The sequence below is a fragment of the Oncorhynchus nerka genome, linkage group LG23, assembly GCF_034236695.1.
Source record: "Oncorhynchus nerka isolate Pitt River linkage group LG23, Oner_Uvic_2.0, whole genome shotgun sequence".
NCBI classification, from domain to species: domain Eukaryota; kingdom Metazoa; phylum Chordata; class Actinopteri; order Salmoniformes; family Salmonidae; genus Oncorhynchus; species Oncorhynchus nerka.
Window position 1 is genome coordinate 5,601,478 of NC_088418.1, and position 18,588 is coordinate 5,620,065.

At 48.9% G+C, this 18,588-nt stretch overlaps 1 protein-coding gene across 1 annotated transcript; it reads right to left on the reverse strand.

Moving 5' to 3' along the window:
* Positions 1-15,044: 15,044 nt before the first annotated feature.
* Positions 15,045-17,970, reverse strand: LOC115107158 (basic proline-rich protein-like). The gene is made up of 4 exons (XM_029630590.2): positions 17,967-17,970; positions 15,934-17,855; positions 15,523-15,717; positions 15,045-15,344 (listed from the first exon to the last, which is right to left on the reverse strand). Exons 1-4 carry the CDS (start codon positions 17,968-17,970, stop codon positions 15,045-15,047), a joined length of 2,421 nt encoding a protein of 806 aa, XP_029486450.2.
* Positions 17,971-18,588: the final 618 nt, after the last annotated feature.

Here is an 18,588-nt window from a genome sequence, read left to right on the forward strand (position 1 = left end):
TAGTGTGGAGGGTAGTATGTAGGGTGTGGAGTGTAGTATGTAGTGTGGAGGGTAGTATGTGGAGTGTGTGGAGGGTAGTATGTAATGTAGTATGTAGTGTGGAGGGTAGTGTGGAGGGTAGTATGTAGTGTAGTATGTAGTGTGTATGTAGTGTGGAGGGTAGTGTGGATGTAGTGTGGAGTATGTGGAGGGTAGTATGTAGTGTAGTATGTAGTGTGGAGTGTAGTAGTGTGGAGGGTAGTATGTAGTGTGGAGGGTAGTATGTAGTGTGGAGGGTAGTATGTAGTGTAGTGTGGAGTATGGTGTAGTATGTAGTGTGGAGGTAGTATGTAGTGTGGAGGGTAGTATGTAGTGTGGAGGGTAGTATGTGTGGAGGGTAGTATGTAGTGTAGTATGTAGTGTAGTATGTAGTGTGGAGGGTAGTGTGGAGGGTAGTATGTAGTGTGGAGGGTAGTATGTAGTGTGGAGGGTAGTATGTAGTATGTAGTGTGGAGGAGTAGTGTGGAGGGTAGTATGTAGTGTGGAGGTGTATGTAGTGTGGAGGGTGTATGTAGTGTAGTATGTAGTGTGGAGGGTAGTGTGGAGGGTAGTATGTGGAGTGTGGATGTAGTGTATGTAGTGTGGAGGGTAGTATGTAGTGTAGTATGTAGTGTGGAGGGTAGTGTGGAGGGTAGTATGTAGTGTGGAGGGTAGTATGTAGTGTAGTATGTAGTGTAGTATGTAGTGTGGAGGGTAGTGTGGAGGAGTAGTATGTGGTAGTATGTAGTGTGGAGGGTAGTATGTAGTGTGGTAGTGTGGAGGGTAGTATGTAGTGTGGAGGGTAGTGTGGAGGGTAGTATGTAGTGTAGTATGTAGTGTGGAGGGTAGTGTGGAGGGTAGTATGTATGTGGAGGGTGGTGTGGAGGGTGTATGTAGTGTAGTATGTAGTGTGTAGTGTAGTGTGGAGGGTATGTGTAGTATGGTGTAGTATGTAGTGTGGAGGGTAGTATGTAGTGTAGTATGTAGTGTGTAGTGTAGTGTGGAGGGTAGTATGTAGTGTAGTATGTAGTGTAGTATGTAGTGTGGAGGGTAGTATGTATGTAGTATGTAGTGTGTAGTGTAGTGTGGAGGGTAGTATGTAGTGTGGAGGGTAGTGTGTAGTGTAGTATGTAATATGTGTGTGTAGTGTAGTATGTAATATGTAGTGTGTAGTGTAGTATGTAATATGTAGTGTGTAGTGTAGTGTGGAGGGTAGTATGTGTGTGTAGTGTAATCTGTGTGTGGGCAGGGTAGTGTGGAGGGTATGTGGAGTGTGTGGAGGGTAGTGTGTGTAGTGTAATCTGTGTCGTGGCAGGGTAGTGTGGAGGGTAGTATGTAGTGTGTAGTGTATGTGTAGTGTATGTAGTGTGTAGTGTAGTGTGTAGTAGTGTAGTGTGTAGTATGTAGTATCTGTGTCGTGGGCAGGGTAGTGTAGTGTGGAGGGTAGTATGTGTGGTAGTGTAGTATGTAGTGTAGTATGTAGTGTGGAGGGTAGTGTGGAGGTAGTATGTAGTGTGGAGGGTAGTATGTAGTGTGGAGGGTAGTATGTAGTGTAGTATGTAGTGTGGAGTATGTAGTGTGGAGGGTAGTATGTAGTGTGGAGGGTAGTATGTAGTGTGGAGGGTAGTATGTGTGTAATCTATGTAGTGGTAGTATGTAGTGTGGAGGGTAGTATGTAGTGTGGAGGGTAGTATGGAGTGTGGAGGTGGAGGGTAGTATGTAGTGTGGAGGGTAGTATGTAGTGTAGTATGTAGTGTGGAGGGTAGTGTAGTGTGGAGGGTAGTGTGGAGTGGTAGTATGTAGTGTGGAGGGTAGTATGTAGTGTGGAGGTAGTGTGGATGTAGTGTAGTAGTGTGTGTGGAGGGTAGTATGTAATGAGTATGTGGTGTGGAGGTAGTGTGGAGGGTAGTATGTAGTGTGGAGTGTGGAGGGTAGTGTGGAGGGTAGTATGGAGGGTGTAGTATGTGTGTGGAGGGTAGTATGTAGTAGTAGTATGTAGTGTGGAGGGTAGTGTGGAGGGTAGTATGTAGTGTGGAGGTATGTAATGTAGTATGTAGTGTGGAGGGTAGTGTGGAGGGTGTAGTATGTAGTGTGGAGTGTAGTGTGGAGGGTAGTATGTATGTAGTGTGGAGGGTGTGTGGAGGGTAGTATGTAGTGTAGTATGTAGTGTGTAGTGTAGTGTGGAGGGTAGTATGTAGTGTAGTATGTAGTGTGGAGGGTAGTATGGAGGGTAGTATGTAGTGTAGTATGTAGTGTGGAGGGTAGTGTGGAGTATGTAGTGTAGTGTGGAGGGTAGTATGTAGTGTGGAGGGTAGTGTGGAGGTAGTATGTAATGTAGTATGTAGTGTGGAGGGTAGTGTGGAGTGTGGTGTGTAGTGTAGTATGTAGTGGAGGGTAGTGTGGAGGGTAGTATGTAGTGTGAGGGTAGTGTGTGTATGTATGTGGAGTGTGTGGAGGTAGTGTATATGTAGTGTGTATGTAGTGTGGAGGTAGTATGTGTGGAGGGTAGTATGTAGTGTAGTATGTAGTGTGTAGTATGTGGAGTGTGTGAGGGTAGTATGTAGTGTAGTATGTAGTGTGGAGGGTAGTATGTAGTGTAGTATGTATGTAGTGTGGAGGGTAGTGTAGTGTAGTGTGGAGGTGTAGTATGTAGTGTGGAGGGTAGTATGTAGTGTGGTAGGTAGTAGTAGTGTGGAGGGTAGTATGTATGTAGTGTGGAGTATGTAGTGTAGTAGTGTGGAGGGTAGTGTGTAGTGTGGTAGGGTAGTATGTAGTGTAGTATGTAGTGTAGTATGTAGTGTAGGTAGTGTGGGAGGGTAGTGTGGAGGGTAGTATGTAGTGTGTAGTGTAATCTGTGTCGTGGGCAGGGTAGTGTGGAGGGTAGTATGTAGTGTGTAGTGTAATCTGTGTCGTGAGCAGGGTAGTGTGGAGGGTAGTATGTAGTGTGTAGTGTAATCTGTGTCGTGGAGCAGGGTAGTGTGGAGGGTAGTATGTAGTGTGTAGTGTAATCTGTGTCGTGAGCAGGGTAGTGTGGAGGGTAGTATGTAGTGTGTAGTGTAATCTGTGTCGTGGGCAGGGTAGTGTGGAGGGTAGTATGTAGTGTGTAGTGTAATCTGTGTCGTGGGCAGGGTAGTGTGGAGGGTAGTATGTAGTGTGTAGTGTAATATGTGTCGTGAGCAGGGTAGTGTGGAGGGTAGTATGTAGTGTGGAGGGTAGTATGTAGTGTGGAGGGTAGTATGTAGTGTGGAGGGTAGTATGTAGTGTGGAGGGTAGTATGTAGTGTAGTATGTAGTGTAGTATGTAGTGTGGAGGGTAGTGTGGAGGGTAGTATGTAGTGTGGAGGGTAGTATGTAGTGTGGAGGGTAGTATGTAGTGTAGTATGTATGTGTGGGAGGGTAGTATGTAGTGTGGAGGGTAGTATGTAGTGTGGAGGGTAGTATGTAGTGTGGAGGGTAGTATGTAGTGTAGTATGTAGTGTAGTATGTAGTGTGGAGGGTAGTGTGGAGGGTAGTATGTAGTGTGGAGGGTAGTATGTAGTGTGGAGGGTAGTATGTAGTGTAGTAGTATGTAGTGTGGAGGGTAGTATGTAGTGTGGAGGGTAGTATGTAGTGTGGAGGGTAGTATGTAGTGTGGAGGGTAGTGTGGAGGGTAGTATGTAGTGTAGTATGTAGTGTGGAGGGTAGTGTGGAGGGTAGTATGTAGTGTGGAGGGTAGTGTGGAGGGTAGTATGTAATGTAGTATGTAGTGTGGAGGGTAGTGTGGAGGGTAGTATGTAGTGTAGTATGTAGTGTGTAGTGTAGTGTGGAGGGTAGTATGTAGTGTAGTATGTAGTGTGGAGGGTAGTGTGGAGGGTAGTATGTAGTGTAGTATGTAGTGTGGAGGGTAGTGTGGAGGGTAGTATGTAGTGTGGAGGGTAGTGTGGAGGGTAGTATGTAGTGTGGAGGGTAGTGTGGAGGGTAGTATGTAATGTAGTATGTAGTGTGGAGGGTAGTGTGGAGGGTAGTATGTAGTGTAGTATGTAGTGTGTAGTGTAGTGTGGAGGGTAGTATGTAGTGTAGTATGTAGTGTGGAGGGTAGTGTGGAGGGTAGTATGTAGTGTAGTATGTAGTGTGGAGGGTAGTATGTAGTGTGGAGGGTAGTATGTAGTGTGGAGGGTAGTATGTAGTGTGGAGGGTAGTATGTAGTGTAGTATGTAGTGTAGTATGTAGTGTGGAGGGTAGTGTGGAGGGTAGTATGTAGTGTGGAGGGTAGTATGTAGTGTGGAGGGTAGTATGTAGTGTAGTATGTAGTGTAGTATGTAGTGTGGAGGGTAGTGTGGAGGGTAGTATGTAGTGTGTAGTGTAGTATGTAGTGTAGTATGTAGTGTAGTATGTAGTGTGGAGGGTAGTATGTAGTGTAGTATGTAGTGTGGAGGGTAGTGTGGAGGGTAGTATGTAGGGTGGAGGGGTAGTGTGGAGGGTAGTGTAGTATGTAGTGTGGAGGGTAGTGTGGAGGGTAGTATGTAGTGTGGAGGGTAGTGTGGAGGGTAGTATGTAATGTAGTATGTAGTGTGGAGGGTAGTGTGGAGGGTAGTATGTAGTGTAGTATGTAGTGTGTAGTGTAGTGTGGAGGGTAGTATGTAGTGTAGTATGTAGTGTGGAGGGTAGTATGTAGTGTGGAGGGTAGTATGTAGTGTGGAGGGTAGTATGTAGTGTGGAGGGTAGTATGTAGTGTAGTATGTAGTGTAGTATGTAGTGTGGAGGGTAGTATGTAGTGTGGAGGGTAGTATGTAGTGTGGAGGGTAGTATGTAGTGTGGAGGGTAGTATGTAGTGTAGTATGTAGTGTAGTATGTAGTGTGGAGGGTAGTGTGGAGGGTAGTATGTAGTGTGTAGTGTAATCTGTGTCGTGGGCAGGGTAGTGTGGAGGGTAGTATGTAGTGTGTAGTGTAATCTGTGTCGTGAGCAGGGTAGTGTGGAGGATAGTATGTAGTGTGTAGTGTAATCTGTGTCGTGGGCAGGGTAGTGTGGAGGGTAGTATGTAGTGTATAGTGTAATCTTTGTCGTGAGCAGGGTAGTGTGGAGGGTAGTATGTAGTGTGTAGTGTAATCTGTGTCGTGGGCAGGGTAGTGTGGAGGGTAGTATGTAGTGTGTAGTGTAATCTGTGTCGTGGGCAGGGTAGTGTGGAGGGTAGTATGTAGTGTGTAGTGTAATATGTGTCGTGAGCAGGGTAGTGTGGAGGGTAGTATGTAGTGTGGAGGGTAGTATGTATTGTGGAGGGTAGTATGTAGTGTGGAGGGTAGTATGTAGTGTGGAGGGTAGTATGTAGTGTGGAGGGTAGTATGTAGTGTGGAGGGTAGTATGTAGTGTGGAGGGTAGTATGTAGTGTAGTATGTAGTGTAGTATGTAGTGTAGTATGTAGTGTGGAGGGTAGTATGTAGTGTGGAGGGTAGTATGTAGTGTGGAGGGTAGTATGTAGTGTAGTATGTAGTGTAGTATGTAGTGTGGAGGGTAGTGTGGAGGGTAGTATGTAGTGTGTAGTGTAATCTGTGTCGTGGGCAGGGTAGTGTGGAGGGTAGTATGTAGTGTGTAGTGTAATCTGTGTCGTGAGCAGGGTAGTGTGGAGGGTAGTATGTAGTGTGTAGTGTAATCTGTGTCGTGGGCAGGGTAGTGTGGAGGGTAGTATGTAGTGTGTAGTGTAATCTGTGTCGTGAGCAGGGTAGTGTGGAGGGTAGTATGTAGTGTGTAGTGTAATCTGTGTCGTGGGCAGGGTAGTGTGGAGGGTAGTATGTAGTGTGTAGTGTAATCTGTGTCGTGGGCAGGGTAGTGTGGAGGGTAGTATGTAGTGTGTAGTGTAATATGTGTCGTGAGCAGGGTAGTGTGGAGGGTAGTATGTAGTGTGGAGGGTAGTATGTAGTGTGGAGGGTAGTATGTAGTGTGGAGGGTAGTATGTAGTGTGGAGGGTAGTATGTAGTGTAGTATGTAGTGTAGTATGTAGTGTGGAGGGTAGTGTGGAGGGTAGTATGTAGTGTGGAGGGTAGTATGTAGTGTGGAGGGTAGTATGTAGTGTAGTATGTAGTGTGGAGGGTAGTATGTAGTGTGGAGGGTAGTATGTAGTGTGGAGGGTAGTATGTAGTGTGGAGGGTAGTATGTAGTGTAGTATGTAGTGTAGTATGTAGTGTGGAGGGTAGTGTGGAGGGTAGTATGTAGTGTGGAGGGTAGTATGTAGTGTGGAGGGTAGTATGTAGTGTGGAGGGTAGTATGTAGTGTGGAGGGTAGTATGTAGTGTGGAGGGTAGTGTGGAGGGTAGTATGTAGTGTAGTATGTAGTGTGGAGGGTAGTGTGGAGGGTAGTATGTAGTGTGGAGGGTAGTGTGGAGGGTAGTATGTAATGTAGTATGTAGTGTGGAGGGTAGTATGTAGTGTAGTATGTAGTCTGTAGTGTAGTGTGGAGGGTAGTATGTAGTGTAGTATGTAGTGTGGAGGGTAGTGTGGAGGGTAGTATGTAGTGTAGTATGTAGTGTGGAGGGTAGTGTGGAGGGTAGTATGTAGTGTGGAGGGTAGTGTGGAGGGTAGTATGTAGTGTGGAGGGTAGTGTGGAGGGTAGTATGTAATGTAGTATGTAGTGTGGAGGGTAGTGTGGAGGGTAGTATGTAGTGTAGTATGTAGTGTGTAGTGTAGTGTGGAGGGTAGTATGTAGTGTAGTATGTAGTGTGGAGGGTAGTGTGGAGGGTAGTATGTAGTGTAGTATGTAGTGTGGAGGGTAGTATGTAGTGTGGAGGGTAGTATGTAGTGTGGAGGGTAGTATGTAGTGTAGTATGTAGTGTGGAGGGTAGTGTGGAGGGTAGTATGTAGTGTGGAGGGTAGTATGTAGTGTAGTATGTAGTGTAGTATGTAGTGTGGAGGGTAGTGTGGAGGGTAGTATGTAGTGTGTAGTGTAGTATGTAGTGTAGTATGTAGTGTAGTATGTAGTGTGGAGGGTAGTATGTAGTGTAGTATGTAGTGTGGAGGGTAGTGTGGAGGGTAGTATGTAGGGTGGAGGGTAGTGTGGAGGGTAGTGTAGTATGTAGTGTGGAGGGTAGTGTGGAGGGTAGTATGTAGTGTGGAGGGTAGTGTGGAGGGTAGTATGTAATGTAGTATGTAGTGTGGAGGGTAGTGTGGAGGGTAGTATGTAGTGTAGTATGTAGTGTGTAGTGTAGTGTGGAGGGTAGTATGTAGTGTAGTATGTAGTGTGGAGGGTAGTATGTAGTGTGGAGGGTAGTATGTAGTGTGGAGGGTAGTATGTAGTGTGGAGGGTAGTATGTAGTGTAGTATGTAGTGTAGTATGTAGTGTGGAGGGTAGTATGTAGTGTGGAGGGTAGTATGTAGTGTGGAGGGTAGTATGTAGTGTGGAGGGTAGTATGTAGTGTAGTATGTAGTGTAGTATGTAGTGTGGAGGGTAGTGTGGAGGGTAGTATGTAGTGTGTAGTGTAATCTGTGTCGTGGGCAGGGTAGTGTGGAGGGTAGTATGTAGTGTGTAGTGTAATCTGTGTCGTGAGCAGGGTAGTGTGGAGGATAGTATGTAGTGTGTAGTGTAATCTGTGTCGTGGGCAGGGTAGTGTGGAGGGTAGTATGTAGTGTGTAGTGTAATCTTTGTCGTGAGCAGGGTAGTGTGGAGGGTAGTATGTAGTGTGTAGTGTAATCTGTGTCGTGGGCAGGGTAGTGTGGAGGGTAGTATGTAGTGTGTAGTGTAATCTGTGTCGTGGGCAGGGTAGTGTGGAGGGTAGTATGTAGTGTGTAGTGTAATATGTGTCGTGAGCAGGGTAGTGTGGAGGGTAGTATGTAGTGTGGAGGGTAGTATGTATTGTGGAGGGTAGTATGTAGTGTGGAGGGTAGTATGTAGTGTGGAGGGTAGTATGTAGTGTAGTATGTAGTGTAGTATGTAGTGTGGTATGTAGTGTGGAGGGTAGTATGTAGTGTGGAGGGTAGTATGTAGTGTGGAGGGTAGTATGTAGTGTGGAGGGTAGTATGTAGTGTAGTATGTAGTGTAGTATGTAGTGTGGAGGGTAGTGTGGAGGGTAGTATGTAGTGTGTAGTGTAATCTGTGTCGTGGGCAGGGTAGTGTGGAGGGTAGTATGTAGTGTGTAGTGTAATCTGTGTCGTGAGCAGGGTAGTGTGGAGGATAGTATGTAGTGTGTAGTGTAATCTGTGTCGTGGGCAGGGTAGTGTGGAGGGTAGTATGTAGTGTGTAGTGTAATCTTTGTCGTGAGCAGGGTAGTGTGGAGGGTAGTATGTAGTGTGTAGTGTAATCTGTGTCGTGGGCAGGGTAGTGTGGAGGGTAGTATGTAGTGTGTAGTGTAATCTGTGTAGTGGGCAGGGTAGTGTGGGAGGGTAGTATGTAGTGTGGAGGGTAATATGTAGTGTGGAGGGTAGTATGTGTGGAGGGTAGTATGTAGTGTGGAGGGTAGTATGTAGTGTGGAGGGTAGTATGTAGTGTGGAGGGTAGTATGTAGTGTGGAGGGTAGTATGTAGTGTGGAGGGTAGTATGTAGTGTAGTATGTAGTGTGGAGGGTAGTATGTAGTGTGGAGGGTAGTATGTAGTGTGGAGGGTAGTATGTAGTGTAGTATGTAGTGTGGAGGGTAGTATGTAGTGTGGAGGGTATGTAGTGTGGAGGGTAGTATGTAGTGTGGAGGGTAGTATGTAGTGTAGTGGGTAGTATGTAGTGTAGTATGTAGTGTAGTATGTAGTGTGGAGGGTAGTGTGGAGGGTAGTATGTAGTGTGGAGGGTAGTATGTAGTGTGGAGGGTAGTATGTAGTGTAGTATGTAGTGTGGAGGGTAGTGTGGAGGGTAGTATGTAGTGTGGAGGGTAGTATGTAGTGTGGAGGGTAGTGTGGAGGGTAGTATGTAGTGTAGTATGTAGTGTGGAGGGTAGTGTGGAGGGTAGTATGTAGTGTGGAGGGTAGTGTGGAGGTAGTATGTAATGTAGTATGTAGTGTGGAGGTAGTGTGGAGGGTAGTATGTAGTGTAGTATGTAGTGTGTAGTGTAGTGTGGAGGGTAGTATGTAGTGTAGTATGTAGTGTGGAGGGTAGTGTGGAGGGTAGTATGTAGTGTAGTATGTAGTGTGGAGGGTAGTGTGGATGTATGTGTGGGAGGGTAGTGTGGAGGGTAGTATGTAGTGTGGAGGGGTAGTGTGGAGGGTAGTGTAATGTAGTATGTAGTGTGGAGGGTAGTGTAGTGTACTGTGGAGTAGTATGTAGTGTAGTATGTAGTGTAGTGTACTGTGTGGAGGGTAGTATGTAGTGTAGTATGTAGTGTGGAGGGTAGTATGTAGTGTAGTAGGTGTAGTATGTAGTGTGGAGGGTAGTATGTAGTGTGGAGGGTAGTATGTAGTGTGGAGGGTAGTATGTAGTGTGGAGGGTAGTAGTGTGGAGTATGTAGTGTAGTATGTAGTGTGGAGGGTATGAGTAGGGTAGTGTGGAGGGTAGTATGTAGTGTGGAGTAGTATGTAGTGTAGTATGTAGTGTAGTATGTAGTGTGGAGGGTAGTATGTAGTGTAGTATGTAGTGTGGAGGGTAGTGTGGAGGGTAGTATGTAGTGTGGAGGGTAGTGTGGAGGGTAGTATGTAGTGTAGTGTAGTGTGGAGGGTAGTGTGGAGGGTAGTATGTAGTGTGGAGGGTAGTGTGGAGGGTGTGGAGGTGTAGTATGTGGAATGTAGTATGTAGTGTGGAGGGTAGTGTGGAGGGTAGTATGTAATGTAGTATGTAGTGTGGAGGGTAGTGTGGAGGGTAGTGTGTGAGGGTAGTATAGTGTGGAGGGTAGTATGTAGTGTAGTATGTAGTGTGGAGGGTAGTGTGGAGGGTAGTATGTAGTGTGGAGGGTAGTGTGTAGTGTAGTATGTAATATGTAGTGTGTAGTGTAGTATGTAATATGTAGTGTGTAGTGTAGTGTGTAGTGTAGTATGTAATATGTAGTGTGTAGTGTAGTGTGGAGGGTAGTATGTAGTGTAGTATGTAGTGTGGAGGGTAGTATGTAGTGTGGAGGGTAGTATGTAGTGTGGAGGGTAGTATGTAGTGTAGTATGTAGTGTAGTATGTAGTGTAGTATGTAGTGTAGTATGTAGTGTGGGAGGTAGTATGTAGTGTGGAGGGTAGTATGTAGTGTGGAGGGTAGTATGTAGTGTGGAGGGTAGTATGTAGTGTAGTATGTAGTGTAGTATGTAGTGTGGAGGGTAGTGTGGAGGGTAGTATGTAGTGTGGAGGGTAGTATGTAGTGTGGAGGGTAGTATGTAGTATGTAGTGTAGTATGTAGCGTGGAGGGTAGTGTGGAGGGTAGTATGTAGTGTGGAGGGTAGTATGTAGTGTGGAGGGTAGTATGTAGTGTAGTATGTAGTGTGGAGGGTAGTATGTAGTGTGGAGGGTAGTATGTAGTGTGGAGGTAGTATGTAATGTGGAGGGTAGTGTGGAGGTAGTATGTAGTGTAGTATGTAGTGTGGAGGGTAGTGTGGAGGGTAGTATGTAGTGTGGAGGGTAGTGTGGAGGGTAGTATGTAATGTAGTATGTAGTGTGGAGGGTAGTGTGGAGGGTAGTATGTAGTGTAGTATGTAGTGTGTAGTGTAGTGTGGAGGGTAGTATGTAGTGTAGTATGTAGTGTGGAGGGTAGTGTGGAGGGTAGTATGTAGTGTAGTATGTAGTGTGGAGGGTAGTGTGGAGGGTAGTATGTAGTGTGGAGGGTAGTGTGGAGGGTAGTATGTAGTGTGGAGGGTAGTGTGGAGGGTAGTATGTAATGTAGTATGTAGTGTGGAGGGTAGTGTGGAGGGTAGTATGTAGTGTAGTATGTAGTGTGTAGTGTAGTGTGGAGGGTAGTATGTAGTGTAGTATGTAGTGTGGAGGGTAGTGTGGAGGGTAGTATGTAGTGTAGTATGTAGTGTGGAGGGTAGTATGTAGTGTGGAGGGTAGTATGTAGTGTGGAGGGTAGTATGTAGTGTGGAGGGTAGTATGTAGTGTAGTATGTAGTGTAGTATGTAGTGTGGAGGGTAGTGTGGAGGGTAGTATGTAGTGTGGAGGGTAGTATGTAGTGTGGAGGGTAGTATGTAGTGTAGTATGTAGTGTAGTATGTAGTGTGGAGGGTAGTGTGGAGGGTAGTATGTAGTGTGTAGTGTAGTATGTAGTGTAGTATGTAGTGTAGTATGTAGTGTGGAGGGTAGTATGTAGTGTAGTATGTAGTGTGGAGGGTAGTGTGGAGGGTAGTATGTAGTGTGGAGGGTAGTGTGGAGGGTAGTGTAGTATGTAGTGTGGAGGGTAGTGTGGAGGGTAGTATGTAGTGTGGAGGGTAGTGTGGAGGGTAGTATGTAATGTAGTATGTAGTGTGGAGGGTAGTGTGGAGGGTAGTATGTAGTGTAGTATGTAGTGTGTAGTGTAGTGTGGAGGGTAGTATGTAGTGTAGTATGTAGTGTGGAGTGTAGTGTGGAGGGTAGTATGTAGTGTGGAGGGTAGTGTGTAGTGTAGTATGTAATATGTAGTGTGTAGTGTAGTATGTAATATGTAGTGTGTAGTGTAGTGTGTAGTGTAGTATGTAATATGTAGTGTGTAGTGTAGTGTGGAGGGTAGTATGTAGTGTGTAGTGTAATCTGTGTCGTGGGCAGGGTAGTGTGGAGGGTAGTATGTAGTGTGTAGTGTAATCTGTGTCGTGGGCAGGGTAGTGTGGAGGGTAGTGTGTAGTGTAATCTGTGTCGTGAGCAGGGTAGTGTGGAGGGTAGTATGTAGTGTGTAGTGTAATCTGTGTCGTGAGCAGGGTAGTGTGGAGGGTAGTATGTAGTGTGTAGTGTAATATGTGTCGTGAGCAGGGTAGTGTGGAGGGTAGTATGTAGTGTGTAGTGTAATCTGTGTCGTGGGCAGGGTCGTGTGGAGGGTAGTATGTAGTGTGTAGTGTAATCTGTGTCTTGAGCAGGGTAGTGTGGAGGGTAGTATGTAGTGTAATATGTGTCGTGAGCAGGGTAGTGTGGAGGGTAGTATGTAGTGTAATATGTGTCGTGGGCAGGGTAGTGTGGAGGGTAGTATGTAGTGTGTAGTGTAATCTGTGTCGTGGGCAGGGTAGTGTGGAGGGTAGTATGTAGTGTGTAGTGTAATCTGTGTCGTGAGCAGGGTAGTGTGGAGGGTAGTATGTAGTGTGTAGTGTAATCTGTGTCGTGGGCAGGGTAGTGTGGAGGGTAGTATGTAGTGTGTAGTGTAATCTGTGTCGTGAGCAGGGTAGTGTGGAGGGTAGTATGTAGTGTGTAGTGTAATCTGTGTCGTGGGCAGGGTAGTGTGGAGGGTAGTATGTAGTGTGTAGTGTAATCTGTGTCGTGGGCAGGGTAGTGTGGAGGGTAGTATGTAGTGTGTAGTGTAATATGTGTCGTGAGCAGGGTAGTGTGGAGGGTAGTATGTAGTGTGTAGTGTAATCTGTGTCGTGGGCAGGGTAGTGTGGAGGGTAGTATGTAGTGTGTAGTGTAATCTGTGTCGTGAGCAGGGTAGTATGTAGTGTAGTGTGTAGTGTAATCTGTGTCGTGAGCAGGGTAGTGTGGAGGGTAGTATGTAGTGTGTAGTGTAATCTGTGTCGTGAGCAGGGTAGTGTGGAGGGTAGTATGTAGTGTGTAGTGTAATCTGTGTCGTGAGCAGGGTAGTGTGGAGGGTAGTATGTAGTGTGTAGTGTAATCTGTGTCGTGAGCAGGGTAGTGTGGAGGGTAGTATGTAGTGTGTAGTGTAATCTGTGTCGTGGGCAGGGTCGTGTGGAGGGTAGTATGTAGTGTGTAGTGTAATCTGTGTCGTGAGCAGGGTAGTGAGCAGGGTAGTATGTAGTGTGTAGTGTAATCTGTGTCGTGGGCAGGGTCGTGTGGAGGGTAGTATGTAGTGTGTAGTGTAATCTGTGTCGTGGGCAGGGTAGTGTGGAGGGTAGTATGTAGTGTGTAGTGTAATCTGTGTCGTGAGCAGGGTAGTGTGGAGGGTAGTATGTAGTGTAATATGTGTCGTGAGCAGGGTAGTGTGGAGGGTAGTATGTAGTGTAATATGTGTCGTGGGCAGGGTAGTGTGGAGGGTAGTATGTAGTGTGTAGTGTAATCTGTGTCGTGAGCAGGGTAGTGTGGAGGGTAGTATGTAGTGTGTAGTGTAATCTGTGTCGTGAGCAGGGTAGTGTGGAGGGTAGTATTTAGTGTGTAGTGTAATCTGTGTCGTGAGCAGGGTAGTGTGGAGGGTAGTATGTAGTGTGTAGTGTAATCTGTGTCGTGAACAGGGTAGTGTGGAGGGTAGTATGTAGTGTAATATGTGTCGTGAGCAGGGTAGTGTGGAGGGTAGTATGTAGTGTGTAGTGTAATCTGTGTCGTGAGCAGGGTAGTGTGGAGGGTAGTATGTAGTGTAATCTGTGTCGTGAGCAGGGTAGTGTGTAGGGTAGTATGTAGTGTGTAGTGTAATCTGTGTCGTGAGCAGGGTAGTGTGGAGGGTAGTATGTAGTGTGTAGTGTAATCTGTGTCGTGAGCAGGGTAGTGTGGAGGGTAGTATGTAGTGTGTAGTGTAATCTGTGTCGTGGGCAGGGTAGTGTGGAGGGTAGTATGTAGTGTGTAGTGTATTCTGTGTCGTGGGCAGGGTAGTGTGGAGGGTAGTATGTAGTGTGTAGTGTAATCTGTGTCGTGGGCAGGGTAGTGTGGAGGGTAGTATGTAGTGTAATATGTGTCGTGGGCAGGGTAGTGTGGAGGGTAGTATGTAGTGTGTAGTGTAATATGTGTCGTGAGCAGGGTAGTGTGGAGGGTAGTATGTAGTGTGTAGTGTAATCTGTGTCGCGGGCAGGGTAGTGTGGAGGGTAGTATGTAGTGTGTAGTGTAATCTGTGTCGCGAGCAGGGTAGTGTGGAGGGTAGTATGTAGTGTGTAGTGTAATCTGTGTCGTGGGCAGGGTAGTGTGGAGGGTAATATGTAGTGTGTAGTGTAGTGTGTAGTGTAGTATGTAGTATGTAGTGTGTAGTGTGTAGTGTAATCTGTGTCGTGAGCAGGGTAGTGTGGAGGGTAGTGTGTAGTGTAGTATGTAGTATGTAGTGTGTAGTGTAGTGTGTAGTGTAGTATGTAGTGTAGTATGTAGTGTAGTATGTAGTGTGTAGTGTATTATGTAGTGTGTAGTGTAATCTGTGTCGTGAGCAGGGTAGTGTGGAGGGTAGTGTGTAGTATGTAGTGTGTAGTGTAATCAAATCAAATCAAACGTTATTTGCCACATGCGCCGAACAACAGTGTAGCCTTTACCGTGAAATGCTGAATACAACAAGTGTAGACTTTACCGTGAAATGCTGAATACAACAAGTGTAGACTTTACCGTGAAATGCTGAATACAACAAGTGTAGACTTTACCGTGAAATACTGAATACAACAAGTGTAGACTTTACCGTGAAATACTGAATACAACAAGTGTAGACTTTACCGTGAAATGCTGACTGACAAGCTCTTAACCAACAGTGTAGACCTTACAGTGAAATGCTGACTGACAAGCCCTTAACCAACAGTGTAGACTTTACCGTGAAATGCTGACTGAAACCAACAGTGCAGTTCAAGAAGAAGAAAATATTTACCAAGTAGACTAAAATAAAAAGTAATAATAACAACAATGAGAATAACAATAACGAGGCTGTATACAGGGTAGTGTGTAGTGTGCAGGGAAGTGTTGTATGTAGTGTGCAGGGTAGTGTGTAGGGTAGTATGTAGTATGTAGTGTTCAGGGAAGTGTGTAGTGTAATGAGGACCAGGTGTGTGTAATGATGAGCTCCAGATGTGTGTAATGATGAGGACCAGGTGTGTGTAATGATGAGAACCAGGTGTGTGTAATGATGAGGACCAGATGTGTGTAATGATGACGACCAGATGTGTGTAATGATGAGAACCAGGTGTGTGTAATGATGAGCTCCAGATGTGTGTAATGATGAGGACCAGGTGTGTGTAATGAGCAGGGTAGTGTGTATATATATATATATATAGTATGTAGAGCAGGATGTTCCCAGTGGAGAGCAGGATGTTCCCGGTGGAGAGCGGGATGTTCCCGGTGGAGAGCCAGATGTGGTCACTAGGATGGAGCCTCACTGCGGTGGTGGTCCACCTGCTCCTTCTGGCTGTGGAACCCCTCGTCCACCGCAGGGGCTTCGGTCTGGCTCGGGGTCCACGGGGCCAGGTCCGGCTGATATCCCATTACGCACAGGGATATCAGCCCGGTGGAGGAGTGATGAAGTGAGTTCTGGCCGTACTCCGCCCAGGGAAGGAACCGGGTCCTGGCAGTGGCTTTCTTGGCGCATGGGTCCCACGGTGAGGGTGAGTGGTGCTGTGATGTGCGTGATTGTGCCTGATCCCAACGGTCGATTATCCAGGGCTTGGACCGGAAAGGGAAAGGAGAGCGGGTACGAGGTGATGTTCAGGGAAAAGGCTAGGGTTGATGAAATTCCCCGTAGCACCGGAGTCCACTAGAGCAGTAGAGACAATACCTGAGGGGCACCTGAGGGACAGCCAGCCAGTGAAAATGATGATGATGATGGAATACCCACACCTACCCTGGGAGACGGACGATCATGGAGCCGCCCCTCTGCTCTAGTGGACCCGGGGTTGGGATGCACCGGATACCGCTGAAGCTGGTCCCCCTCCTGGCCGCAATAGGAACCCAGCTCTTCCCCTCTCCCAAACACCCTCCCGGTCAGCAGGGAAAACACTGTGGCAATCTTGGACCTGTCGGTGGTGGGGGCTCCCATCTGATGGACGAAATACGGGGAGCACTGGAGTAGGAAGCCACGGCATTTAGATGTAGTTCCGTCATACTTGTCCGGGAGGGACAGTCGGGCATTGCCTCCCTGAGTGGACTGCTGTGTAGGCTGGGGGGCTGGGTCCCTGGGCGGACTGCTAGGTAGGCTGGGTGGCTGGCTCGATGAGACAACTCATGGTAGGAAGCCCTCCCTCCCTGGGCCTACTGCTGGGTAGGCTGGGGGGCTGGCTCCCTGGGTGGACTGCTGTGTAGGCTGGGGGCTGGGTCCCTGGGTGGACTGCTGTGTAGGCTGGGGGCTGGGTCCCTGGGTGGACTGCTGTGTAGGCTGGGGGGCTGGGTCCCTGGGTGGACTGCTGGGGGACTGGGTCCCTGGGTGGACTGCTGGGGGACTGGGTCCCTGGGTGGACTGCTGGGGGCTGGGTCCCTGGGTGGACTGCTGGGGGACTGGGTCCCTGGGTGGACTGCTGGGGGCTGCGTCCCTGGGTGGACTGCTGGGGGCTGCGTCCCTGGGTGGACTGCTGGGGGCTGCTTCCCTGGGTGGACAGCTGGGGGACTGGGTCCCTGGGTGGACCGCTGGGGGACTGGGTCCCTGGGTGGACTGCTGGGGGACTGGGTCCCTGGGTGGACTGCTGGGGCTGGGTCCCTGGGTGGACTGCTGGGGGCTGGGTCCCTGGGTGGACTGCTTGGGGGCTGCGTCCCTGGGTGGACCGCTGGGGGACTGGGTCCCTGGGTGGACTGCTGGGGGCTGCGTCCCTGGGTGGACTGCTGGGGGACTGGGTCCCTGGGTGGACTGCTGGGGGCTGCGGCCCTGGGTGGACCGCTGGGGACTGGGTCCCTGGGTGGACCGCTGGGGGACTGGGTCCCTGGGTGGACTGCTGGGGGGCTGCGTCCCTGGGTGGACAGCTGGGGGACTGGGTCCCTGGGTGGACCGCTGGGGGACTGGGTCCCTGGGTGGACTGCTGGGGGACTGGGTCCCTGGGTGGACTGCTGGGGACTGGGTCCCTGGGTGGACTGCTTGGGGGCTGCGTCCCTGGCTGGACCGCTGGGGGACTGGGTCCCTGGGTGGACCGCTGGGGGACTGCGTCCCTGGGTGGACCGCTGGGGGACTGGGTCCCTGGGTGGACCGCTGGGGACTGGGTCCCTGGGTGGACTGCTGGGGGCTGCGTCCCTGGGTGGACTGCTGGGTGGCTGCGTCCCTGGGTGGACAGCTGGGGGACTGGGTCCCTGGGTGGACCGCTGGGGGACTGGGTCCCTGGGTGGACTGCTGGGGGACTGGGTCCCTGGGTGGACTGCTGGGGGACTGGGTCCCTGGGTGGACTGCTTGGGGGCTGCGTCCCTGGGTGGACCGCTGGGGGACTGGGTCCCTGGGTGGACTGCTGGGGGCTGCGTCCCTGGGTGGACTGCTGGGGGCTGCGTCCCTGGGTGGACTGCTGGGGGACTGGGTCCCTGGGTGGACCGCTGGGGGACTGGGTCCCTGGGTGGACCGCTGGGGGCTGGGTCCCTGGGTGGACCGCTGGGGAGCTGCGTCCCTGGGTGGACTTCTGGGGGACTGGGTCCCTGGGTGGACTGCTGGGGGACTGGGTCCCTGGGTGGACTGCTGGGGGACTGGGTCCCTGGGTGGACTGCTGGGGGCTGCGTCCCTGGGTGGACTGCTGGGGGCTGCGTCCCTGGTTGGACTGCTGGGGGCTGCGTCCCTGGGTGGACTGCTGGGGGGCTGCGTCTCTGGGTGGACTGCTGGGGGCTGCGTCCCTGGGTGGACTGCTGGGGGACTGGGTCCCTGGGTGGACTGCTGGGGACTGGGTCCCTGGGTGGACCGCTGGGGGCTGCGTCCCTGGGTGGACCGCTGGGGACTGGGTCCCCGGGTGGACCGCTGGGGGACTGGGTCCCTGGGTGGACTGCTGGGGGGCTGCGTCCCTGGGTGGACCGCTGGGGGACTGGGTCCCTGGGTGGACTGCTGGGTAGGCTGGGGGGCTGCGTCCCTGGGTGGACTACTGGGTAGGCTGGGGGGCTGCGTCCCTGGGTGGACTGCTGGGTAGGCTGGGGGGCTGCGTCCCTGGGTGGACTGCTGGGTAGGCTGGGGGGCTGCGTCCCTGGGTGGACTGCTGGGTAGGCTGGGGGGCTGGGTCGCTGAGTTGACTCATGGTAAGAGGTCCTCTGCTAGTTTTCAGTAGTTTTATCTTAAGCCATCCCTTTAAGTGCGGTGTACCTTTTAATTAGAAGATAAATATCTAAATATACGCATATTCGTCTCTGTTTCAGCACCGATTGGTAGATTTAAAAATACTCTGATCTTGTAGATTATTTAGTCAAGTATTTATGAACCAATAACAAACAGGGTTTAGAAAGCTTTTAAATTACATTTAAATTACATTTATATTACATTTAAATTACATTTAAATTACATTTATATTACATTTAAATTACATTTATATTGATGGATAAAAAAAACATTTAAAAAGTTGGTTTGATTCATCCTGAAAGTTGCCATATTCAAGTTCATCAACCAATGGTAACGTTGGAAGATTAGTGTACATTTAATTATAACAGGGAGAATCGTGTACAATAGTAGGCTATATCCTGGTTTATTGCCCGCACCTGCCGTGGAACTGTGTGATGGCACAGCCAATGTCATGTTCTGACCTTAGTTCTTTTGTTATGTCTTTGTGTTTTAGTATGGTCAGGGCGTGAGTTGTGTTGTGTTTTTTTGCGTTTGGCCTGGTATGGTTCTCAATCAGAGGCAGGTGTCGTTAGTTGTCTCTGATTGAGAATCATACTTAGGTAGCCTGGCATTTTCCACCTGTGTTTATGTGGGGTGTTTATTTTCTGTTCTGTGTTTGTATTTCAACGTTCAGGACTGTTT